Below are 26,450 nucleotides of genomic sequence, written 5' to 3' on the forward strand. Positions count from 1 at the left end.
GGGGAGGCGCCGGGTGCAATAAAGGCGCCTACCGAGAAAGAGCACTTGGAGGTTGGGTGTACCAATATGGCGACTACTGAGCAAAACCAGGAAGTATTGAGAAACTGAAGCCCCCCCACTTCCCAAATAAACAATCAATAAAGAATGCTACAAATAACTGAGTGAAAATACTGATGGAAATGTACAATGTATACACTCACCGGCCATTTTATTACAGTATCTCACAAAAGTGAGTACACCCCTCACATTTTTGTAAATATTTTATTATATCTTTTCATGTGAAAACACTGAAGAAATGACACTTTGCTACAATGTAAAGTAGTGAGTGTACAGCTTGTATAACAGTGTAAATTTTCTGTCCCCTCAAAATAACTCAACACACAGCCATTAATGTCTAAACTGCTGGCAACAAAAGTGAGTACACCCCTAAGTGAAAATGTCCAAATTGGGCCCAATTAGCCATTTTCCCTCCCTGGTGTCATGTGACTCGTTAGTGTTACAAGGTCTCAGATGTGAATGGGGAGCAGGTGTGTTAAATTTGGTGTTATCGCTCTCACTCTCTCATACTGGTCACTGGAAGTTCAACATGGCACCTCATGGCAAAGAACTCTCTGAGGATCTGAAAAAAAAGAATTGTTGCTCTACATAAAGATGGCCTAGGCTATAAGAAGATTGCCAAGACCCTGAAACTGAGCTGCAGCCAGTGGCCAAGACCAAACAGCGGTTTAACAGGACAGGTTCCACTCAGAACAGCCCTCGCCATGGTCGACCAAAGAAGTTGAGTGCACATGCTCAGCGTCATATCCAGGGGTTGTCTTTGGGAAATAGACGTATGAGTGCTGCCAGCATTGCTGCAGAGGTTGAAGGGGTGGGGTCAGTCTGTTAGTGCTCAGACCATACGCCGCACACTGCATCAAATCGGTCTTCATGGCTGTTATCCCAGAAGGAAGCTGCAGCACTCAACCCAGTGCCGGCAGCACTCATGCAGCCTCAGACCATGACACACCCACCATCATGCTTGACTGTAGGCAAGACTCACTTGTCTTTGTACTCCTCACCTGGTTGCCGTCACACACGTTTGTCCCCATCTGAACCAAATAAGTTTATCTTGGTCTCATCAGACCACAGGACATGGTTCCAGTAATCCATGTCCTTAGTCTGCTTGTCTTCAGTAAACTGTTTGCAGGCTTCCTGGGGAGCTACAGTTCATTGAGGGAGCCAGGGTCATTGCTAGGGGTGGCTATTGGGGCTATAGCCCCGAATCTGGGGCCCATAGTCCAGAGTCTCTTGCCGTAGGGTCCCTGCCTAACTAGGGGGTCATGGCTGCTGCGGCTGGCGGGCTGGCTGCATGAGAGATGTGGAGGAGAGGAGAGAAGCGAGTGGGGGGGATGAGATGACATCTCTCTCCACCCGCTCCACATTAGCGCTCTTCACAGCTGGGCCTCTTCAATTTGGGAGTGAGGTGTAGCAAGCAGCAGAGAAATGTCATCATCTTTCACTGCCCACCACACATCAGTGCTCTTCCGCCCTAACAGCATGGTAGAGTGCAAGTCACATGCTTCCTGTCATCGGTGGAGCTCCACTCTGCAGTCAAACCCCCTTGCTTCAATGTCAGAAGTGCGGCGGGGAGCAGCAAGATGACATCATCTTTCACTGCCCGCCCCGCATCACCGCTCTCCTGCTCTCACTAAATGGACCAGTGCTGCCAGCCTGCCACCAGTGCAGAATCAATGCACATTTGGTAGCACTGGTTGGCATGGGAAGTGGCAATCCACATCAGTTGACAAGTGACAACTCACATCTGGTGGCCAGTGATGTGGCAAGTGTCAATCTGCAAATGGTGCCAGGCGACGTGACAATCCACATCTGCTGCCAGGTGAAAGTGGCAAGTGACAATCCACATCTGGTGGCAGGCGACATGGCATGTGACAATCCACATCTAGTGGCAGGTGACGGTGGCAAGTAACACACTGCATCTGGTGACAGGCGAAGGTGGCAAGTGATACGCTGCATCTGGGGGCAGGAGATGTGGCAATTAACACGCCCAGGGCTCCCACTGATTCTGAATAATGGTGAGTTGAACCACTTCATCATATATTAGAATGTAACAATAGAAATAATGCACTTTAATCACCCTGACACCATATCAACCATGGTACCATGATGATTAAAGTGCCAACACTAGCCATCATCCGCAAAAAAATGCTTACCACCGGTTCCACACACCCCCCCCCCCCCCACGTGGGCATGTAAAAAGGTTAGTGACCGCTGCTATGGGCTCTAGCCCCATATCTTTTGCAGACCTAGCAATGCCCCTGGAGGGAACCATGAATGCCAACATGTACTGTGACATACTGAAGCAGAGCATGATCCCCTCCCTTTGGAGACTGGGCCGCAGGGCAGTATTCCAACATGATAACCACCCCAAACACACCTCCAAGTTGACCACTGCCTTTCTAAAGAAGCTGAGGGTAAAGATGATGGACTGGTCAAGCATGTCTCCAGACCTAAACCCTATTATTGAACATCTGTGGGGCCTCCTCAAAAGGTAAGTGGAGGAGTGCAAGGTCCCTAACATCCACCAGCTCTGTGATGTCATCATGGAGGAGGGGAAGAGGACTCCAGTGAAAACCTGTGAAGCTCTGGTGAACTCCATGACCAAGAGGGTTAAGGCAGTGCTGGAAAATAATAGTGGCCACACAAATCATTGAAACTTTGGGCCCAATTTTGACATTTTCACTTAGTGGTGGGCTCACTTTTGTTGCCAGCGGTTTAGACATTAATGGCTGTGTGTTGAGTTGTTTTGAGAGGACAGCAAATTTACACTGTTATACAAGCTGTACACTCATTACTTTACATTGTAGACAAGTGTCATTTCTTCAGTGTTGTCATATGAAAAGATAGAATAAAATATTTACACAAATGTGAGGGGGGTACTCACTTTTGTGAGATACTGTATGTACAACTTCCTAGTAGCGGGTTGGACCCCCTTTTGCCTTCATTCTACATGGCATAGATTCATCTAGGTTTTTGGAAACATTCCTCAGAGATTTTGGTCCATAGTGACATGATAGCATCACGCAGTTGTCAGCTGCACATCCATGATACCAATCTCCCGTTCCACCTAGGTTGACTATATGTCCCGGATTGCCCGGGACAGTCCTGCATTTTTCATGTCCCAGGTCCCGGATACCTTCATTTCGGGACAATACAGTGTCCTGAAACACAGTGGGTATCCGAGCTGTCACTGGAGAAGAGGTTGAGGGGGCCGCTCACTGTGTGTCAGCCCATGGTGGAACTATTATTTCCCTTACACAATACATGTAACTGACACCAAGCAGTGTCATCGCCCTGCCTGGACAAACCCTCTGCTCACACCCCCTCTCCAGCCATAGAAGAGCCGCTGCCCCGCTGTATGACACTTTACAGCCCTATAGTTGCCACCCTTTCTTCAAGGCAAACCCGAACACTTTAGTGCCCTGGGACACCTTTGGGAGCCCTATGGAGAGTAGTAATGTGGTGTGCATAGAATGCCACAGTGAACAGTGGGTGTTACCGACATCATCACCCTGCCCCCCCAGTGATACTGACCCCCCCCCCCTCAGTCGGCCTCCCACAGCTCCCGGGTGGCAACAGAATTGTGTGTGACTATCTTGATTACTTGGGGAGCCACAGCCCGGTCTGAATAATGTGTCTAAGTTTCATTCTGCCTGAAACCCATACACATTCAAAACCTGGACTGTCTGGGCAAATCTCAGACAGGTGGCAACCCTACACAACCCGCCGCTCTCATTCTAGCTGGCCAGGCTCCGGTGCCGCCCACCCCGGTGTGTGTGTGTGTGTGTCGTGCAGCACAGCTGAGCCTTCTGTTTCCACTGAGCTTTGCTGAAATGGGCAGGGACTCCGGGGGAGCGATTCGCTACTGGAAATAGAAAGGAGTGGCTAGATGGTCAGACTTCACTCTAGATGGCAACAGAAGTTAGGTGGGAATAGAGAATTCTTTAAATTTCAAAACCTCCATCTCAGGGAGAATAGTGATAGTGTGACTTTTAGACCTTCACTTTGGGAGATGTGACCCCCCACCCAAAAGTAAAGGACTACAGGTCCCAGCATGAACCCCTTAGAGATGACAATGTGAACCCCCCCACTAGTGAAGAACTACAGGTCCCAGCATGAACCCATCAGAGCTGAAGATGTGACACCCCCGCCTCAAAATTTGGCAAAAAATGTATCAAAAATCATCTTTTTTTTGGGGGGGGGGGGTTGTCCCTGAATGGTGGTTTGGAAATGTGGTCACCCTAAGTCACCACATGCCACAGGTAGGTGGTCTATTGGATGAGATGTGGTGAGTGTGGAGGCCATTGGAGTACAGTGACCTCATTGTCCAGTGGTGAGATGATTGGAGCTTTGTGACATGGTGCATTATCCTGCTGGAAGGACACTGTAGTCATAAAGGGATGGACATGGTCAGCAACAATACTCAGTTAAGCTGTGTTGTTTAAACCATGCTCAGTTGGCATACCTTCCAAATTTTTGAGATCGGATCGAGGGGCACCTATTAGCAAAAATATGTAGGCATAGGACATACCCCTCTTCCACACCCCTTTAAAAGGAGACTTATATTAAATAAAAAAAATGTAATTTTTGTAGCACTGACCCCCGAAGGAGCAGCTGATTTAATTGGGCTTACCGTTACCTTCTTGACCTTGTGTGTTTCTAGGGGTTTCCCAAGGTAGATGGCCCAAGAACTGTAGAAATTGACACCAGATCCGCTTGAGGGATTTTTATTTGCAAAAAGGAATAAACAAAACAGTCTCTCAATGTAGGGTTAGAGGGTTTAGGTAGGAAAGTCCAGGTACTCTTGAAGTTAAATCAAATAGAAAAAATAGTCTTTCTCAGATTAGGAACATCCAGAGAATAGCCATTCACAACTGGATCCTCACTCACGGATAGTTCTTCTCTCACCAGGCCTAGCAGCCGGTAGAATGTTCAAACAAAGCGAAGCCTCTGCCACAGACTTGCTATAGGACACTTGAATAAAGTCTCTGCCACAGACCTGTTATAGAACACTTGAATAACTGAAGGGATATAGCAGCTTAGAGAACCCTCGTATGGCACCAGTATCTTGCAGCAGGTCCGGCGATACCATAAGAGATCAGATTCACTTGGGGTTTTTCAACTAAGCCTCCAGGCTCTTTCTAAGAAGCCAAACTTTTCGTGGCCTTCCCCTGAAGAGACCTCCCCTGGATACTTCTCCAGTTGCTGGGCCTCTCCACATACCCAAGATGGCACCGGACCACCTTTGAATCCTCCCTTCAGTTACTTTGCCTCGGGCCAGCCAGCCCCGAGACTCAAATCGGGTGGATCCGCACCCCAGGCCATAAGAGCCATGGGGGTTGGTCAGGAGGACCAGAAACAAACAGACAGAAAGCTCTTATGGACCAGAACCCCAAAGCATGTGATGTCAGCACCTTAAGCACCCTCTCCCAGAATGCTCAGCAAGACGACACTCCCACTGGGTTGGTTTCCGAGAGAGAATAAACACTTAATGCACCTAACTGGACTGCGTTCTAGACCCTGCCAGAGATGACAGCGCCACCTATGGTCAGGCAGAACACCATGCAATCCAGCCAGACTGGTACTGAGGCTAAATTTAGTGTAATTGAACCCAAAACCAAACTGCGGTTCCAGGAATATTAAATGACAAAAACACATAGCGCATGCTCTTCAGGAGCCGATCTGACAGGTTAGCTAATCTGACAGAAGATCACTGCTTCTAAAATTCAACATCAAAACAGTGTCACTGACTTCTAAATACTGTATTTCACGATATAAGCTCAGTCTAGTGGTAAAAATAAGTGTGAACTGCCAGACTGCGGTGGGTGTAAAAAGATGTCTGCTTGGCGACTTCAAACTGTAGACTTACTGCAGCTGAGTGCGGGGTGTACCAAGATGGCCATGGCGGAACATCACTTCTCTTACAAGTTTTGACGGGCCGCCTAATCCGACGGAACACCTGCCTTCTGTACTACAGGGTTGATGAGAGGAGTAATTCCAGGAGGTGGAGTCATACAGGAATCACTGCTTGCAGGCAGCAAGGTACCATGGGATATGTAGTCCTTAGAAACTGAGCAGCTGCAAAGCATGCAGGGAATCTAGGAATTTGGCAGACAGGCAGAACTTGCAACTTGAAAGGAGACTTTTCAAGTGAACTTTTATTGGATTACCAAATATAACTATTTATATATAAATAATAGTGCTGTAAAATTAATCTATAAAGGTCTGGTCTTCAAAATAAATATATTAAAATTTCTATTATTCAGCTCATGCTCAACATGATCAATTCATGTGTATACAATCAATAAAATGCTAGATTGTTCATACAAAAAGAAATTCCAAAGAGTATCGTACTCCATCACCATAAATAAACAATATAAATAAAGTGCAAAAATGACAAAAATATAAAAAAAATTTGCTGAATATTACTACCATTTAAATTCATGTACTAGTTCAATGCATGCTCAGATACAGAGCATCCGAAAAGTATTCCCAGCGCTGGTTGAGAAATGCTGGTTTAGTGACACTTTAGGCAGAGTTTAGATATGGCTAGGTAGGGTTATGACACCTAAAGAAAGGACTACAAACCAAGAATATCTTTAAGAAAAATACAACCAAACAGTTACATTGACTATGACATGCCCTAAGGGTGTCTACACAAGAATCAAATCTACGAATGACACCCAGATATTTATATAAAGTAGCACTGATTTCTCTTTCAATAATTTTTATTGAAAAGTTTAAGGAATACAATGTGTAACTTTGATTAGGCATACAAATAGAAGTGTAATAAGTGACTTGTAAGTCAGTAACAATCCTACATCAAGTAGAGAAGTTATAGCAAAAAATGGTTATTATACCAAAGGGCACATTAATTGTGCCGTAACAGAGTAACAATGTAAATCAGTGATTCTCAACCAGAGTTCCTCCAAAGGTTGCTAGGGGTTCCTTCAGCATTGGGCGATTTCTGCCTCTCAGATAAGTTACCACCTACACCATTGATCTCTTTAGCTATCTGCAATGCCATGTACACATGACCGGACTTTTTGATAGCAAAGGTCCGACGGAACAAGTCCGTCAGACAATTCGATCTTGTGTGGGCTCCATCGGACCGTTGCTTGCTAAAAATCCGGCGGACTTTAGAAATAGTATAAATAAATAATGTTTTAAATTTTTCCACTGGAAAACCGACGCTAGGGCAGCTATTGGCTACTGGCTATGAACTTCCTTATTCTAGTCCGGTCGTACATCATCACGTTCGAATCCGTCGGACTTGGTGTGATTGTGTGTGGCCAAGTCCGTTCATTTCATTCGGGAAGTCCGTCGGAACTCCGCCGAAAGTCAGTGGGAAAGACCGTTGGACCTAGTCCCTCGAAAAGTCCGGTCGTGTGTACGCGGCATAAGGAGGCAATTCTTTTCAATGACCACAAGTGTAAGGACCATTCTTCCCACTGACCACCACATTAATGCATCATGAGTTGTAGAGTTCTAATTTTTAGCAGGGGTTCCCCGAGACCGGAGAACTATTTCAAGGGTTCCTCTGTGTTGAAAAGTTTGAGAAAGGCTGGTGTAAATAAACGGAAACAAACTTTGTGCATGTGCCGGGTGATGGATTAGATGCATATGTATGGAGTTTAGTATATATATAAAAAAAAAGACATAAAAAAGGAATGCAGAAGCTGGGACCATCCCTCTGGAGGAGCCTAAGTAGATGGAAAAGGGAGACAAAATTGACCGGGGAGTAAAAGAGGAGAGTGGGAAAGGATGCCAGGAGCACCCCAGCTGGACCTTCATTGTCTCAGTGCTTATAGCAGAGTATAACTGGCCATTGGTATAGAAAGGTGAGTGTATTGAATCCACAGGTCTATGTTTTTAAAAATCTGTCATGCATATTTGAAGACTAAAATAGCAGCACTGAAGTCAAAGGAGGTCTATTAAAATAGAATAGTCCATCATCCAGCCTTCTTCAGACGTTGGATGAGAGGAGCATTGTGCTTCTCCAGAGCATCATATAGCTTGGCCTTGTGAGACATACCCCAGCCCCTGTTGATCCTGTACAGCTCTCTCATCTTCTCCTGACTGGTGGTCTTGCTACGGATGTTGTCATACTCTTCATCGGTCAGCAGCTTCTGAGCCACAAGACTGTCCAGGATGGGATCCACGAGGGACACACATTCAATCAGAGCCTCCCGATTCTCATCCACAAATTGCTGCTTAGTACCACTGTGCAGGACCAATACACCTGCAACAATGAAAATGTAGGTTACCATAAATTGTCTATAATTATTAATATTATTAAACAGATAAAAAGTTAGCCTACCTAAAGCCATATTTCAAATATAGGTGTAGCACCCTCCTAGTTAGGTGCTAGGATTAGGTGAATAGGTGTTAGGATTAGGTCAATTTAGTTTTGGGCTGTATCCAGTGGAGCTGTAGTCCATTGTTAGGTAAATTTAGTTTGGCTCACTGTAATCAGTGTGGCTTTGTTTATTGCTCTGGTCTGTTCTATGTTTCAGTGGTTTCAGGATTGACTGCTTCCCCCTGGTTGACCAGAAAGCTCTGGAAGTTAATAGGCAGCAAGAGTCTAATCAGCAGCTGAATAGTCATACAGCCCTGGCCAATCCCTTATGCCGCGTACACACGACCGGGCTTTCCGGCAGACTAGGTCCGACGGTCTTCCCGACGGACTTTCGGCTGATTTCCGATGGACTTTCCGAACTAACGGACTTGGCCACACACGAATGGACTAAGTCTGTTCGAAAGTCCGTTCATTTTAAACATGATGACGTAAACGGGACTAAACAAGGAAGTTCAATAGCCAGTAGCCAATAGCTTTCCTTACGTCATATTTGGTACGTCAGACCAGCATACAGACGAACGGTTTTCCCGATTTTAGTCCGTTGGAATTGAATTTTGAAAAACGATCAGATTAGCCCGCACACGATCGAAATTGTCCAACAGACTAATCCCTTCGGACCTAGTCTGCCAAAAAGTCCGGTCGTGTGTATGCGGCATTAGGAGTAGTTGCCCAGATGGTGACTGGGAGTCTGTATAAATACTCTAAGACTAAGGCTCTGTTCATACATAGGCATTTTAAATCACAGGCGGATTAAATCTGGAACTTCTTTTGGAGGCAACGTGCATCGTGTGATTTGACGATTGCTTACGAGTTGTCGCACAGCAGAATCCCACCACGTTTTTAGGTGCCACTGAAATGAATGGCACCTGAACATGGTGATGTGAGAGCAGTGGGGTCTTTTTTCCCTGAGGAGGAAAACACAGCCTGGGGGGGGGGTGGGGGCTGCTTGAACCCCTAGGCTTTTCTAACATGTGCCTGCAAGGTGTCAGAGCCTCAGGATGGGCAACCTGAATGCCTGATTTGCTGAAGGTTGCTGAAAGCTGACTGAGGGACCGTCGTCTGAGGATCTGGTCTGGTATCACAGGGTGGAAGTTTTGCAAGGATATTGGAAGGAGGCAACTAATATTTCCAAGGGCATTTGTGAGTACAGACTGGTGAGAGAGATCCTAGAGCAGGGGTCTCAAACTGGCGTCCCTCCAGCGAAACTAAAAGTCCCATGAGGCATTGCAGGGCTAACAGTTACAAGCATGACTCCCACAGGCAGAGGCATGATGGGTCTTGTAGTTTCACAACAGCTGGAGGGTCACCAGTTTGAGACCACTGATCTAGAGACTGTGTGCTGAGGCCATCCCATGTGTGCTATCATCAGCAGGTTCACAAGGGACATTGGGGTTTATTTACTAGTGGCAAATAGACTGTGCAGTTGGCAAAGTGCAGTTGCACTCTCCCAGTGCAGTTGCTCCAGGACTTAGTAAATGGGGTAAAGCATCATTTGTAAAGAACACCCAATCACATGCAAGAAAATAAATAAAAAAAACAGCATTTTTGCTTGCACGTGATTGGATGATGGAAGTCAGCAGAGCTGCTCTTTTACTAAGCTCTGGAGCAACTGTTCTTGCAGAGTGCAACTGCACTTTGCAAAGTGCACAGTCTACTTGCCTTTAGTAAATCAACCCCTTCATGTCATTCTGATCATTACTAATAACACATGACCACAGATAATCGCAGGGTGTAGGCTGACAAGTGAACAGCAAGTTTGATCCAAAATGTCAGCTCACAGTTCTGTATCAAAAACCAGTACTGACCAAACAGACTCCTCCAAATGATCTAGATACAGTGTGTATTAGACATGTGCAGAGTAAAATATTTCGTTTCGGAATTTCGTTTTCGTCCGAAAACTTAATTTATTTAGTTACTCCCGAAATTCGTTTTTATTTATTTAGTTTTTCGTTCAAAAATTGCATTCGTCCGAAAATCCACATGAATTACGGTCGAATCTGTCTTTGAAGGCTTATGGTGTCTGTCGAATGTATAAAGAAGATTCGACGGAGCTAGTATATATAGCATACTTTAGAACCCTATTAAAGTCTATGGGACTCCAACGTTCAAAATCTAAAGTGCTAATTTTAAAGGCTAATATGCAAGTTACTGTCCTAAAAAGTGTTTGGGGACCCGGGTCCTGCCCCAGGGGACATGTATCAATGCAAAAAAAAGTTTTAAAAACGGCTGTTTTTTCGGGAGCAGTGATTTTAATAATGATTAAAGTGAAACAATAAAAGTGTAATATTCCTTTAAAATTCGTAGGGGGGGGGGGGGGTTGTCTATAGTATGCCTGTGAAGGGGCGCATGTTTCCCGTGCTTAGAACTGTCCCTACACAAAGTGTCATTTATGCAGGAAAAAAAGTCCTTTAAAATCACTCGCAGCTATTATGAATTGTCGGCTCCGTAATACAGAGAACACTCATTGAAAGTCATTGATAAAAAAATAAATAAATAAATAAATAAAAAAAGCGTGGGGGTCCCCCAAATTCAATTACCAGGCCCTTCAGGTCTGGTATGGATATTAAGGGGAACCCTGCCTCAAATTTAAGAAAAAATTTGACGTGGGGTTCCCCCTAAATATCCATAAGCAGACCCTTCAGGTCTGGTATGGATATTAAGGGGAACCCCGCGTCAAATTTAAAAAAAAATTGACGTGGGGTTCCCCCTAAAAATCCATACCAGACCCTTTATCCGAGCACGCAACCTGGCAGGCCGCAGGAAAAGAGGGGGGACGAGAGAGCGGCCCCCCCTCCCTCCTGAACCGTACCAGGCCACATGCCCTCAACATTGGGAGGATGCTTTGGGGGTCTGTGACCCCTCAAAGCACCTTGTCCCCATGTTGATGAGGACAAGGGCCTCATCTCCACAACCCTGGCCGGTGGTTGTGGAGGTCTGCGGGCGGGGGGCTTATCAGAATCTGGAAGCCCCCTTTAACAAGGGGACCCCCAGATCCCGGCCCCCCCCTGTTTGAAATGGTAAGGGGGTACAAAAGTACCCCTACCATTTCACAAAGAAAGTGTAAAAAATGGCTAAATAAAACAAACACACTTTTGAAAAATTCCTTTATTAAAAATAAAAAAATAAAAAAAAGATTCCAGCGGCGGTAATCCACTCTTGCTATCCAGCGACGGACGATCATCTCTCCAGCGATGTCTCATGTCATCCAGCGCAGCGAATATACATCCTTCTCCTGTCTCCGTGAAGGAGACACTACAGACATTCCGGCGGCCTGACGTTTCTTATATACGGTGGGCGGGGCCACCCGTCACCTGACCCCGCCCCCCTCTGACGCAAGGGGAAACCCGGGGTTCCCCGTGACGTATGGGTGACCCCGCCCCCCTCTGATGTAACGGAAACCTGCCTGTGTTACATCAGAGGGGTGCGGGGTCACCCATACGTCACGGGGAACCCCGGGTTTCCCCTTGCGTCAGAGGGGGGCGGGGTCAGGTGACGGGTGGCCCCGCCCACCGTATATAAGAAACGTCAGGCCGCCGGAATGCCTGTAGTGTCTCCTTCACGGAGACAGAAGGATGTATATTCGCTGCGCTGGATGAGATGAGACATCGCTGGAGAGATGACCGTCCGTCGCTGGATAGCAAGAGTGGATTACCGCCGCTGGAATCTTTTTTTTATTTTTTTATTTTTAATAAAGGAATTTTTCAAAAGTGTGCTTGTTTTAGTTAACCATTTTTTACACTTTCTTTGTGAAATGGTAGGGGTACTTTTGTACCCCCTTACCATTTCAAACAGGGGGGGGCCGGGATCTGGGCGTCCCCTTGTTAAAGGGGGCTTCCAGATTCTGATAAGCCCCCCGCCCGCAGACCTCCACAACCACCGGCCAGGGTTGTGGAGATGAGGCCCTTGTCCTCATCAACATGGGGACAAGGTGCTTTGAGGGGTCACAGACCCCCAAAGCATCCTCCCAATGTTGAGGGTATGTGGCCTGGTACGGTTCAGGAGGGAGGGGGGGCGCTCTCTCGTCCCCCCCTCTTTTCCTGTGGCCTGCCAGGTTGCGTGCTCGGATAAAGGGTCTGGTATGGATTTTTAGGGGGAACCCCACGTCAATTTTTTTTTAAATTTGAGGCAGGGTTCCCCTTAATATCCATACCAGACCTGAAGGGCCTGGTAATTGAATTTGGGGGACCCCCACGCTTTTTTATTTATTTATTTATTTATTTATTTTTTTATCAATGACTTTCAATGAGTGTTCTCTGTATTACGGAGCCGACAATTCATAATAGCTGCGAGTGATTTTAAAGGACTTTTTTTCCTGCATAAATTACACTTTGTGTAGGGACAGTTCTAAGCACGGGAAACATGCGCTCCTTCACAGGCATACTATAAACAACCCCCCCTACGAAATTTAAAGGAATAGTACACTTTTATTGTTTCACTTTAATCATTATTAAAATCACTGCTCCCGAAAAAACAGCCGTTTTTAAAACTTTTTTATGCATTGATACATGTCCCCTGGGGCAGGACCCGGGTCCCCAAACACTTTTTAGGACAGTAACTTGCGGAATCTTTTCTCTCTGTCAAATCTTTTTTCTCTGTCAAATATTTTCTCTATATAATCTTGGACTAATAGAGGTAAGGTTAGGCACATTCGACCACAGGTTCTATAGACACAGATTGTTATTGTCAGAGTCATGTCGAATCTCCTATTCTATATCGAACTGTTGTAACAATGAAAACTAAAATAAAGCATTTATTTATGTTGGATCTTTCGTTTTTCGGATTTTGTGCTTTCGTTATCGTTTGTCAAAACGAAAACGAAAATAGCTGAAATTCGGACGAAAATGCATTCGGACGAAAACGAATGCACATGTCTAGTGTGTATAGATATATCATTTTTTTCACAATAAAATCTATATGTAATACCTTTGGGCTTTGTACATTTTGTCACCCGTGCACTCAATTCTTCAACTTCTCCTACAAAAAAGAAACCTGTTACATCAGTGTTTTTTTCTTATCTATAAAATGCAATATTTAATATTTATAGAAAACTTACAAGCAATACCCAGCACTAGATACACAAAAATAGTACTGTATGTACTGGGACATGTAGTGTACAACACACTGTTTATCCTGTACTATATACTGTATATACTTTGCTGTACTGTATATATACTGGGAAATGTTTCTATAAGGTATATGCTGGGACATACTCTGCACTGTATATACACTGGGAAATGTTTCTATAAGGTATATGCTGGGACATACTCTGCACTGTATATACTGGATCATATCCTGTACTATATATACTTAGACATAGACATACCATGTACTGTATATACTGGGATATATCCTGTACTGTATATACTGGGATATATCCTTTACTGTATTTACTGGGATATATTTTGTACTGTATATACTGGGATATATCCTGTACTGTATATACTGGGATATAGCTTGTACTGTATATACTGGGGTATATACTGTACTGTATACACTGGGATATAGCTTGTACTGTATATACTGGGATATAGCTTGTACTGTATATACTGGGATATATCCTGTACTGTATATACTGGAATATAGCTTGTACTGTATATACTGGGATATATCCTGTACTTAGAAAACTGGGATATAACTTTTACTGTATATACTGGGATATATCATGTACTGTATATACTGGGATATATCCTGTACTGTATATACTGGGATATAGCTTGTACTGTATATACTGGGGTATATACTGTACTGTATACACTGGGATATAGCTTGTACTGTATATACTGGGATATAGCTTGTACTGTATATACTGGGATATATCCTGTACTGTATATACTGGGATATAGCTTGTACTGTATATACTGGGATATATCCTGTACTGTACTTAGAATACTGGGATATAGCTTTTACTGTATATACTGGGATATATCATGTACTGTATATACTGGGATATATCCTGTACTGTATATACTGGGATATAGCTTGTACTGTATATACTGGGGTATATACTGTACTGTATACACTGGGATATAGCTTATACTGTATATACTGGGATATAGCTTGTCCTGTATATACTGGGATATATCCTGTACTGTATATACTGGGATATAGCTTGTACTGCATATACTGGGATATATCCTGTACTGCATATACTGGGATATATCCTGTACTGTTTATACTGGAGATATCCTGTACTGTATATACTGGAGATATCCTGTACTGTATATACTGGGATATATCCTGTACTGTATATACTGGGATATATCCTGTACTGTATATACTGGGTAAACTAGTTAAACTGTAAAACATTTGCAAACATTTTGCATAAAATCTTGATTTAAGTGTGGTGATGTGTGAAATAATTTCTCATGTTAAGCAAATTAGTAAATAGGAGAATTGCTAATTGTTTAATTTCCTATATTTTTTCATCCTGCAGAGAATCGTACAAAAAACACACATCATGCCCACAATTGAAACAAATTCAAGAACAGATTAGAAACAAAGTAATGTACATGTATCGGTCTAGGAAGGGTTTCAAAGCCATTTGCATGGCTTTGGAACTCCAGAGAACCATTTGGAGAGACATAATCCACAAATGGATATAACTTGGAACAACGGTGAACCTTCCCAGGAGTGGCTGGCCTACAAAAATTACTCCAAGAGCATGACGACGACTCATCCAGGAGGTCATAAAAGAACCCAGAACAACATCTAAAGAACTGCAGGCCTCACTTGTCTCAGGTAAGATCAGTGTTCATGATTCAACAATAAGAAAGAGACTGGGCAAAAATGGCATCCATGGGAGAGTTCCAAGGCCAAAACCACTGCTGACCAAAAAGAACAAAAAGGCTCAACTCGCATTTACCCAAAAAAATATTGATTATCCCCAAGACTTTTAGGCAAATATTATGTGGACTGATTAGAAAAAAATGTAACTTTTTGGAAGGTGTGCGTCCCGTTACATCTGGCATAAAACGAATACAGCATTTCATAACAAGAACATCATACCAACAGTCAGACATGGTGGTGGTAGTGGGATGGTCTGGGGCTGCTTTGCAGCTTCAGGACCTGGATGACTTACCATAATTGATGAAACCATGAATTCTGAGCTCTACCAGAAAATCCTAGAATGTCCGCCCATCAGTTTATGACCTCAATCTCAAGTGCACTTGGGTTATGTAGCAGGACAATGATCTGAAACACAACAGCAAGTCCACCTCCAAATGGTTCAAACAAAGCTAAATTTAGGTTATGGAGTGACCTAGTCAAAGCCCGGACTTAAATCCAATTGAGATGCTGTATCATGACCTTACACAGACCATTCATGCTGGAAAACCTTCCAAAAAAAAAAATCTACAAAGAAGAGTGGGCCAAAATTGTTCCACAGCAATGTGAAATTTTTATTGCTAGTTATTGCAAATGCTTGATTGCAGTTGTTGCCGCCAAGGGTGGCACAACCAGTTATTAGGTTTAGGGGGCAATTACTTTTTCACATAAAGCCAGGCAGGTTTGGACAGTTTTTTTGCCTTGAAAAATGAAACCATCATTTAAAACTGTAGTTTATATTTACTTGGGCTGTCTTTGTGTAATAATAAAATTAAAAATAAAAAAAAATTAAAAAATCAGAAAAGGGGCAAATCATTTTTCACACAACTGTATATAATATATTAGTGACTTTTGACTGCAGAGCAACTACTGTGGGATTATTCATCACTGTTGATACTGCTCATTGCTGGTGCTCGTCATTACTGATGCTGTTTATTGCTAGGTTAATCCTGCTTTAGTAACACAATGGTTTAGACTAGACTCCTATAAACTAGTAATTACGTGATTTAGCTTACTGTGAGCAAACATGAGTCAAGGCATAAGAACAGAAAACCTGATGTATCAAGTGGCTCCTCCTGGGTAAGCGCTACATTACTATTAGTAACTGAGCTCTTAATCAAGTTAGATGTCATTGCTGAGCCATAAAAGCAGCAGGTCACATCTCAGAGTCAGTAGATCTTACCTCTGGACATGCGACAACCCCAGATCTTGTCCTTGCCATCTTCTTGTACCAGACATAAGTCAATCAATTTCACTGCAGCATCCATGGTGATATCTGTGTAGCTCTCTAATGGGGAGACACACTGCACATCCAACCCCTAAATCATTTGTAAATAAAAATGTATATTATTACGTGTACACTTCTTATAGCTACATTCAAAATAAAAATGAGCATTAGTCTATCTGTAACCTCATTGTAGCTAAGCATATGATGAGATATTAAGAATTTCAAAATGAATAGTAGGTCCATATATGCTGTATATATATATATATATATATATATATATATATATATATATATATATATATATATATATATATATATATATATAAATATATATCTTACCGTGGGTTGTACATGGGCATTATTTGGTCCCTTCACAATGTAGCTTTTCTTGGTGTAGATGGTTTTGGTTCTGGGGGGTTTATCAATCTTCACAAATCCATTACTAGTCTTTTCTTGTAAAAAATCCTGGAAATGATAAAGGGACCTTTAGCACGATATCTGTACAGTACATGTGTTTTATCTTTGAATATTTCTTTGTCCTAAAATTTTTCATTAAAGTAAATAAATATCCTAGGGCAGCTATGTGGTGATAAATGGAGTGGACACGGGGTTAATTGCTCAGTGTCGTTCCACCTGGAAACCATTCTGTGAGTGGAGAGGGTCATCCATCTGAGGAGGTCTCGCTGTGGCACATTGCCTTCACATACAACGATGCAGAGGTCATCACTGCATCATTGAGGACCTCCCAGCACTGGGAGAGGATCTGAAGAAGACCCAGTGTATCACATGGCTTAAAACTTCTAAGGAAAGTAAGTTTTAAAAAAAGAATAATAAAGTTTAAAACTGTGGCTTCCATGGGTGGAAAGGGGTGACTGAAGGTTTAGAGGATGAGTCCCAACTTGGGCTTTAGGTTAAGGCCAAGTGTTAAGGCTTACTTAGTATTTAGGAAGTTAGGTTTAGTGTTAGGTTAAAACATCAGAGTTAGGGTCAGGTTAAGTATAGATTACTAAGAGGTTAAAGGCAAATTTTATGGGTTTAGAATGCTTTCATGTAGGGAAGAGGCTGACTGAAGGCTAAGAGGATTAGTCACAAATTGGGCTTTAAGTCATAGCGGATCTTCACCCTCCAGATCACGATCCTTCTTCTCCACTCCTCCTCTCATCCCTTTTAGGAATAGGGCTGTTTTTTTTTTTTTGTTTACCTTTTTTTTTAAAAAATAAAAGGTCTACCCCACCCTCCTTGCACGTCATTTGACTAGGTGAATGACGTGCACTCTCCTTCCTTTGCCTCATGGGATATGCATTTCATATATTTTATATCCCAGGAGACATAGTCTTTGATTGAGGAAAAAAAAGGGGGGGGGGGCTGTCTGCATTTCATCAGAAGGCACAGCGGCTGAGCCCAAAACAGCCGTCAGCCAATAGACAACGTCACAGGGAAACATGTTGGCGTGGGACTGAGAGTTGCCAGAAGAGAAGAGGCTCTCAGCTGGACAGTGCTGGATCTGCTGGATAGGTAAGTATCTAAACTTAGCAGAACTCACCACCAGGTAGGTAGGAGTTTAGAACAAAAAAAAAGGGGGGGGGGGAGTGGAGGGTGAAAATCCTCTTTCAGATTAAAGCTGGGTTCACACCAGCTGCGGCCGCGGTTAGCAGCAGGGGGTCCGATGCAGGCATGTTCTCTGTTTTAGGTGCGAATCAGGTCCGAATTATTGCCTGAACTCGGTGTTACACAGTAAGTGAGGTTGAAAAAAGACATCAAGTCCAACCTATGTGTGTGATTATATGTCAGTATTACATTGTATATCCCTGTATGTTGTGGTTTTTAAGGTGCCTATCTAATAGTTTTCTGAAACTATATATGCTTCCAGCTGAGACCACCTCCTGTGGAAGGGAATTCCACATCCTTGCCATTCTTACAGTAAAGAATCCTCTACGTAGTTTAAGGTTAAACCTCTTTTCTTCTAATTTTAATGAGTGGCCACGTGTCTTGTTAAACTCTCTTCTGCAAAAAAAGTTTTATCCCTATTGTGGGATCACCAGTACGATATTTGAAAATTAAATCATATCCCCTCTCAAGCCTCTCTTCTCCAGAGAGAATAAGTTCAGTGCTCGCAACCTTTCCTCATCATAACTAATATCCTCCAGACCCTTTATTAGCTTTGTTGCTCTTCTTTGTACTCGCTCCATTTCCAGTACATCCTTCCTGAGGACTGGTGCCCAGAACTGGACAGTATACTCTAGGTGCGGCCGGACCAGAGTCTTGTAGAGCGGGAGAATTATCGTTTTGTCTCTGGAGTTGATCCCCCTTTTAATGCCAATATTCAGTTTGCTTTGTTAGCAGAAACTTGGCATTGCATGTCATTGCCGAGCCTATCATCTACTAGGACCCCCAGGTCCTTTTCCATCCTAGATTCCCCCAGAGGTTCTCCCCCAGTGTATAGATTGCATTCATATTTTTGCCATCCAAATGCATTATTTAAAATTGTTCTACATTAAACCTAATTTGCCATGTAGTTGCCCACCCCATTAATTTGTTCAGATCTTTTTGCAAGGTTTCCACATCCTGCAGAGAAGTTATTGCCCTTCTTAGCTTAGTATCGTTCGCAAATACAGAGATTGAACTCTTTACCCCATCCTCCAGGTTGTTTATGAACAAACTAAATAGGATTGGTCCCAACACAGAACCCTGAGGGACCCCACTACCCACCCTGACCATTCAGAGTACTCCCTATTTATCACCACCCTCTGAACTCGCCCTTGTAGCCAGTTTTCAATCCATGCCAACGAACCTTATTTTTTACAGTAAATGTTTATGGGGAACTGTGTCAAATGCTTTTGCAAAATCCAGATACACCACGTCTACGGGCCTTCCTTTATCTAGATGGCAACTCACCTACTCATAGAAGGTTAATAGATTGGTTTGGCAAGAACGATTCTTCATAAATCCATGCTGATCACTGCTAATGATACCATTCTCATTACTAAAATCATGTATATAGTCCCTTATCCCCTACAAGAGCTTGCATACTATTGATGTTCGGCTAACTGGTCTGTAATTCCCGGGAATGTATTTTGGGTGATTTTTAAATATTGGTGCTACATTGGCTTTTCTCCAATCAGCTGGTACCATTCCAGTCAGTAAAAATTAGGAACAATGGTCTGGCAATGGTCTGGCAATTACTTGACTAAGTTCCCTAAGTACCCTCGGGTGCAAGACATCTGGTCTCGGTGATTAATTAATGTTAAGTTTCCCAAGTCTAATTTTAATTCTTTCCTCTGTTAACCATGAAGGTGCTTCCTGTGATGTGTCATTGGTTGGTTACTAAAGCCTCCCGATTCCCTCGTGAGGAGAAAAATAAATTCAATCCATCTCCCCATTCTTTGTAACCAGATGACCTTCCTCACTCTTTATGGGGCAAGTATGGTCTGTCCTCCCTTTTTACCGTTTACATACTTAAAGAATTTCTTGTGATTTTTTTGCTTTCCTCCGCTATGTGTCTTTCGTGTTCTATCTTAGCTGTCCTTATTGCAGCCTTATATTTCTTGTTGTATTCCTTATAAAATCTGAATGCTGATGATCCCTCAACCTTTTTTTTTTAAGGCCTTTTTCTTTGCTTTTATATGCATTTTTACATTGGAGTTAAGCCATACAGGACTTTTGTTCGCTCTTTTAAATTTATTACCCAATGGGATGCATTACTAATGCCCTTATTTAATATGCTCTTAAAGCAAACCCATCTCTCCTCCGTGTTTTTTGTTCCTTAGTTCCTAAGATTTTATCCCAGTTTATGCCTTCTAGCAAGGTTCGTAGTTTAGGAAATTGATTCCTTTGAAATTCAGTGTCTTTGTATTCCCCTTGTGTTTCCTATTTGTGTGATTATACTGAAGCCAATTGACCTGTGATCGCTGTTTCCTAAATTGCTCCGTATTACCACATCCGTGATCAGGCCTGTTGGTCTTGTTGGTAATAAGTAGATCCAGTAACGCTTTATTTCTAGTTGATGCATCTATCATCTGAACCATGAAATTGTCCTGCAAGACATTTAGGAACTGGCGAGCCTTAGAAGAATGTGTGATTCTCTCCGCCCAGTCTATGTCTGGATAATTAAAATCCCCCATTATGTGTGAAGTCGTGTGAACCAGCTCTATCAAGAGCTGGTCACAATCTCCTGTCATGTGAATTGCATCCAATTTGCATTAGTGTGAACCCAGCCTAAATGTTACCTTAGTGTTTAGGGAGCTAGGTTAAGTTTTAGCCCTTGTACACACAGTCGGATATTCCGATGGACAATGTCCGATAGGACCGTGTTGTCGGATAATCCCACCGTGTGTGGGCTCCATCGGACTGTTTCCGTTGGAGTATCCGACGGACCAAGTTTTCCAGCTGGGCTATAAAATTTTTCGACAACATGATCCGATCGGACTTTGTCCGATTGTGTGTAGAGAATTCCGATCGGACAAAGTGCCAAGCATGCTCAGATCAAATTCCTAGACCAAAGCTATTGGCTACTAGCCTGAACGTAGTCCCATCGTAACGAAATTACGTCATCACGTTCAGAATGATCAGATTTTCCGACAACTTTGTCCGACCGTGTGTATGCAACAGTTTCGGACAAAATCCGTCGGACAAAATCCAATGGATTTGGTTGTCAGAATGTCCGACCGTGTATACAAGGGCTTAGAGTTAAGTGTTAGGTTAAGAGGTCAATGTTAGGGTCAGGTTAAGTGTCAAGTGTTATAGAGAGGTTACATATTCATTTGTAGTTGTTTGGAATATGTTTTAGAATTTAAGCACTAGCCAATCTAAAGATGAGGTTAGGATTTGGGATCAAGACAAGTGTGGGTGTTTGTTTTGGCCTTGAAAACCCCATGCTGAAACATACTTTACAAGCACCAGGTCATGTCAAGTGTTTCAGACTACAGTAGCTGCCTAGACCTCCAATGTACCTCCATTGCCAAACAAAGCTTATCTATGAGATCCATTGTTTCCCCCAATGTTTACAATAAAAACAGTTTACCTTGTCTACTGGGGCAAACGCAGGCAATAGGTACAGGTGAATTTTATACTCCACACATTGCCTTCCAGCTTTTTTGAAGTACAGGAGAACTTTGCCATGTATTGGGATGTACTTTGTCACCGCTTTTGGTATTAAATTCCAGAAGAAAACCCCAAGTGAGGAAAATGAGGGATTTTCCAGAATGACATGGAATGGTAGAACTTGTTTTGGTTTTTCCACACTCAGGTTTCCATCTTTGAAATGAGCGCATTTAATCGAAGACAGGTCTGCACTCAGTTCTGTAAAACAAGATGCCAAAGTATACACATATAAGTCATAAAAACATGCATATATAGCTGTTCTATCATAATCTTACTGTAAATGTAACAATATTAGTGTATTGTAACCTATTTGAAGCAGATCCCTACTTTAGTGTTTTAAATAAAAGTTGCCCAAGTACTTCTCATCCTTTCCACTCTCCAGCACTGCCCTCTATGGTCTCCTCAGCTGCTGGCCACTGCTGGTCTTCCAGGTCCCATGATGTCTGGTGCCATTTACCCAACTTCATCGACTTGGTATCTGGCTGCATACCTCTGCTTATTCCTGACCTTGATTCTAACCACAATTTAGATAACTGACTGAACTACCACTTTTAGACAAACCTAAGACCAAACTGCAGAGTATTGGTGTGAAGGTCAGCAGGAGGGTTGCAGGGTACCAAGGAGGAATGTTCCTACAAGTGTTGGTTTCCCTCTAGACTTCACATGAAGATTTCCCAGAATCATAGTGGTGTTCAGCAGTGTGGGCAGCAGGGAGAGGTGAGCATTCATAGTTTCCTTTTACAGGTATGGCTTGATTTGAAAAATGTGTTTAGAGATAGGGTCACTTTAATGTTAGGTTGTTCTGCTCTTGTAATGATATGGGCTGTAATCAAACTTCAGTGCAAATTCTGCGTAACTTTGACTTACCATTCAAGCACAGATAATGTGGAAGGTACACTGCAGACACTATATTTGGCTCTACCAGTGTCTTAATGTTGAAGAGAGGTCCCAGGATCCTAGATTCTTGTAGCTGCGGATTGTCCATGTATTTAGACCAAGAATCCAGTTCATACTCAATAGTGATCGGACGAGTCACCTGGAATTTAATCCCGGTCTCTAAACAGCAGAAGCGTCCAGCACATCTAAGTTCCAACCTGCATTTGTGAGAAATAGAAATGAGCAATTGAGGTGCATTTAAAGTTGAGACTGCGTCAGCCATGCCATGAAAGAGTCTTCTAAAGAGGAAGTAAACCCTGATGGGTTTACTTCCTCTTTTTTTCCCTGCAAAGGTAAAGCATAATGGACTACTATGCATCGCATAGTAGCTCATTATGTGTCACTTACCTGACACAGGAGCCAGCGAAGTCGCCGCTGATCCCTGTAGTCCGCCGCATCCATCTTGCTGGTGGCGTCTCGCAGCTCCGACGAATGACAGCAGCGAAGCCGCGATGACGTCACTCCCGCGCATGCGCACGGGAGTCGCGTCTCGCAGCTCCGCCGCTGCCATTCGGCGAAGCCGCAATGACGTTACTCCCGCGCATGCGCACGGGAGTCGACAAATTAGGCAAATCCATTCTTGGACTTGCCGCATTTAGTGCGCCTGCGCGCCGCTGTCTACGGCGCATGCGCCGTAGACAGCGGTGCCCATTTTCGGGCAAATATCTCCTAAACCATATAGGTTTAGGAGATATTGCTTGGACCTACAGGTAAGCCTTAATCTAGGCTTACCTGTAGGTCAAAGTGGTTTGAAGGGGTTAACTTCCTCTTTAAGGTCTGCACAGTAGATAGTAAACCCTAACTGAATGACTTTTGGTTTGTGAAAACTCTAAGTATCATGCTTTTTTTTTTTTTTTATCCCTGTGGCATATCAGTGCTGATGATCTTCCTCATCCTTTTCCTGTCTACATGCCCTCTACAGATGGCTGCATGGCAATTCTCAGGGCAGGTCACCTGAGGGTGACAACGGTAAACCATGCCTGCATAAAGTGTCATCACGACTACTTGTAGTCTCCATTGGAGAATCATGTGACAGCGCAGGAGAACAATTGGGAGACAGTTGTCACCCTATTACAGGAAGACCTACGTTTTTATGGCAGGGCCACCAAGGATACATTCACTTTTTAGAAAAAAATTAAATAAATGCACATTTTTTTGCAGGTAAAATGTGCATTTATTCATTTTTTTTTCTTTTTAGGAGCCTGTAAAGCATCGCACCATCGATCAGCAGATCCGTAATATGTTACGAAAGGTGAACTTATCTTGCTGTATATTTAGGAACATTAAAGAATTTACATATAATTTAGGCTTATTTAAATTCTAAATCTGGTGTGTTTCACCCGTTACTCCTGCGTTGGGCATGGGAAAGCTAGGTGCTAAAAGCTATCTGGATAACCAAGTACAAAAATATTAGATATATATATATTTTTTTAAATTGTCTAAAGTAAATTCTATTCCAAATCAAGGTGAGAATCACAATGATTATCTCCATATATTTGCATAGCTTTTTTAAAATTTTTTGTTAATTCAGAGTAGGGATGAGCCGAACACCCCCCAGTCTGAGTCCCATAGACATTAATAGGGTTCTAAAGTTCGTACGAATTTTAGAACCCTATTAAAGTCTATGGGACTCGAACGTTCAAAATCAAATGTGCTCATTTTAAAGGCTAATATGCAAGCTATGCAACAGACAACACCAGCAATAAGGGGTATCTTCAGGTTTATGCTGTGCTGGAGGCACACAATGCCCACTTTAACTCCTGCAGATGCCTGTATTAGAGAACACTAGCAATAAAGGGTAGATACAGGTGTATACTGTGCTGTGCTGGAGGCACACAACACCCACTAACTCCTGCAGATGGCTGTATTAGAGAACAACAGCAATAAAGGGTAGATACAGGTGTATACTGTGCTGGAGGCACACAACACCCACTAACTCCTGCAGATGGCTGTATTAGGCCCCTTTTACAATGGGGCGGTGCGGGCGTCGGCGGTAAAGCGCTGCTATTTTTAGCGGCGCTTTACCATAATTTTAGTGGCAGTATGCGGCCGTTAGCAGGCCAGTTTTAACCCCCGCTAGTGGCTGAAAAAGGGTTAAAACCGTCCGCACAGCTGTGCTGACCCATTGATTTCAATGGGTAGGAGCGGTTTAGGAGCAGTAAATACACGCTCCTTCACTGCTCCAAATATGCGGCTAGCATGACTTTTTTCACCGTCCTGCTAGCCTACCGCTTTCACACTGGAGTGAAAGGGGCCATTTTTTTTCAGGCGCTACACAGGTGCTACTTAGTATTTGGTGAGTCCAAGTGTGGAAGGGGATAGGATTAGAATCACAGAATTCTATTGATGCATGAAGTATGGAGCATCACTTTTCCATAGACTGTTTTATCATTATTGGTAGTTGTAAGTGAAGTTTGGCCACATGATGCATAAAATAATAACGACTAGACTGCTGCTCTTACCTGTATGTATTTCCACTTATATTTGGCATAACTGGAATATCAGCGGGGTCATGATTCTAAGATAAAGTAGAAAGTGTAACATGAAAAGAAAAACGTTTACAAACTGAGTTACATTTCTTCTAGGAATTTATAATAGTATAGTTTGACTTGAAAGCAACACATACTTTTCTTAAAAATTACTTAGTATTTATTGGTGTATAACACGCACAAGCGTATAACAAGCACATTCAATAAGGAACTTTGAAGCAAAATAAGGGTCAGTGCCCATCTGCAGCCTCACGATTGCTTTCAGTGCAGCCTGATCAATGCCCATCTGCTGCCTCACAAGTGCCATCAATGCAGCCTCATCAGTCCATTTTAATGCAGCCTCACCATTGCCATCAATGTAGCCTGATCAATGCCCATCTGCTGCCTCACAAGTGTCATCAATGCAGCCTCATCAGTCCATATCAATGCAGCCTCACCATTGCCATCAATGCAGCAGCCTCACCATTGCCATCAATCCAGCAGCCTCACCATTTCCATCAATGCAGCCTGATCAATGCCCATCAATGCAGCACCCTCACCATTGCCATCAATGCAGCCTGATCAATGCCTATTAATGCAGCACCTTCACCATTGCTATCAATTCAGCAGCCTCACCTTTGCCATCAATGCAGCTGCCTCACCATTGCCATCAATGCAGCAGCCTCACCATTGCCTTCAATGCAGCAGCCTCACCATTGCCTTCAATGCAGCAGCCTCATCATTGCCATCAGTGCAGCCTGATCAATGCCCATCTGCTGCCTCACAAGTGCGATCAATGCAGCCTCATCAGTCCATATCAATGCAGCCTCACTATTGCCATCAATGCAGCACCCTCACCCTTGCCATCAATGCAGCCCCCTACTGCCCATGACTGTGCTGAACCCTGGGCACCTGTTCTGTATCTCCCTTGTCCCTGTCCTGCACTCAGTGGGATCTGGGATCTCAGTGGGATCCCTTGGTCCTGAGCTCCGTGACCGTGGCCGCGGGACCAGCGGACCCGATCGTCGCTGGTGTCCCACGATTGGGTCACAGAGCTGAAGAACGAGGAGAGGTCTGTGTAAACAAACCTCTCCCCGTGCTTCTTAGTGTGGCTGTCACCGATCGTCTGTTCCCTTTTATAGGGAAAGATGATCAGTGAGGTCACATGCCAGGCCACGCCCCCTACAAAAAAAAACCATAACATCATACATAACACCTACACTGCCCCCTAGTGGTTAACTCCTTCACTGCCAGTGTCATTTACACAGGAATCAGTGCATTTAAATAGCAATGGTTCCAAAAATGTGTAAAAAATGTCCGATGTGTCTGCCATAATGTCGCAGTCACAATAAAAATCGCTGATCGCCGCCATTACTAGTAAAAAAATAAATATTAATAAAAATGCTATAAAACTATCCCCTATTTTGTAAACGCTATAACTTTTGCGCAAACCAATCAATAATCGCTAATTGCGTTTTAT

General features: G+C 43.3%; 1 protein-coding gene across 5 annotated transcripts in view; it reads right to left on the reverse strand.

Moving 5' to 3' along the window:
• Positions 1–6,767: 6,767 nt before the first annotated feature.
• Positions 6,768–26,450, reverse strand: part of LOC143923547 (NACHT, LRR and PYD domains-containing protein 1b allele 3-like) — a 37,016-nt gene continuing 17,333 nt past the window's right edge. For all 5 annotated transcript variants that reach the window (XM_077447309.1, XM_077447307.1, XM_077447306.1 and 2 more), the window contains 7 exons: positions 24,965–25,020; positions 22,434–22,660; positions 21,487–21,764; positions 16,806–16,931; positions 16,422–16,557; positions 13,340–13,390; positions 6,768–8,299 (listed from right to left, as the gene is read on the reverse strand). In XM_077447309.1, the coding sequence (XP_077303435.1) occupies positions 8,010–8,299; positions 13,340–13,390; positions 16,422–16,557; positions 16,806–16,931; positions 21,487–21,764; positions 22,434–22,660; positions 24,965–25,020 (1,164 nt within the window). In that variant the 3' untranslated portion in view covers positions 6,768–8,009. The remainder of the gene's footprint in view (positions 8,300–13,339; positions 13,391–16,421; positions 16,558–16,805; positions 16,932–21,486; positions 21,765–22,433; positions 22,661–24,964; positions 25,021–26,450) is intronic.

This window comes from Lithobates pipiens, unplaced genomic scaffold (assembly GCF_037356315.1).
Source record: "Lithobates pipiens isolate NorthernLeopardFrog02 unplaced genomic scaffold, aLitPip1_a1.2 Scaffold_22, whole genome shotgun sequence".
Taxonomy (NCBI): Eukaryota; Metazoa; Chordata; class Amphibia; order Anura; family Ranidae; genus Lithobates; species Lithobates pipiens.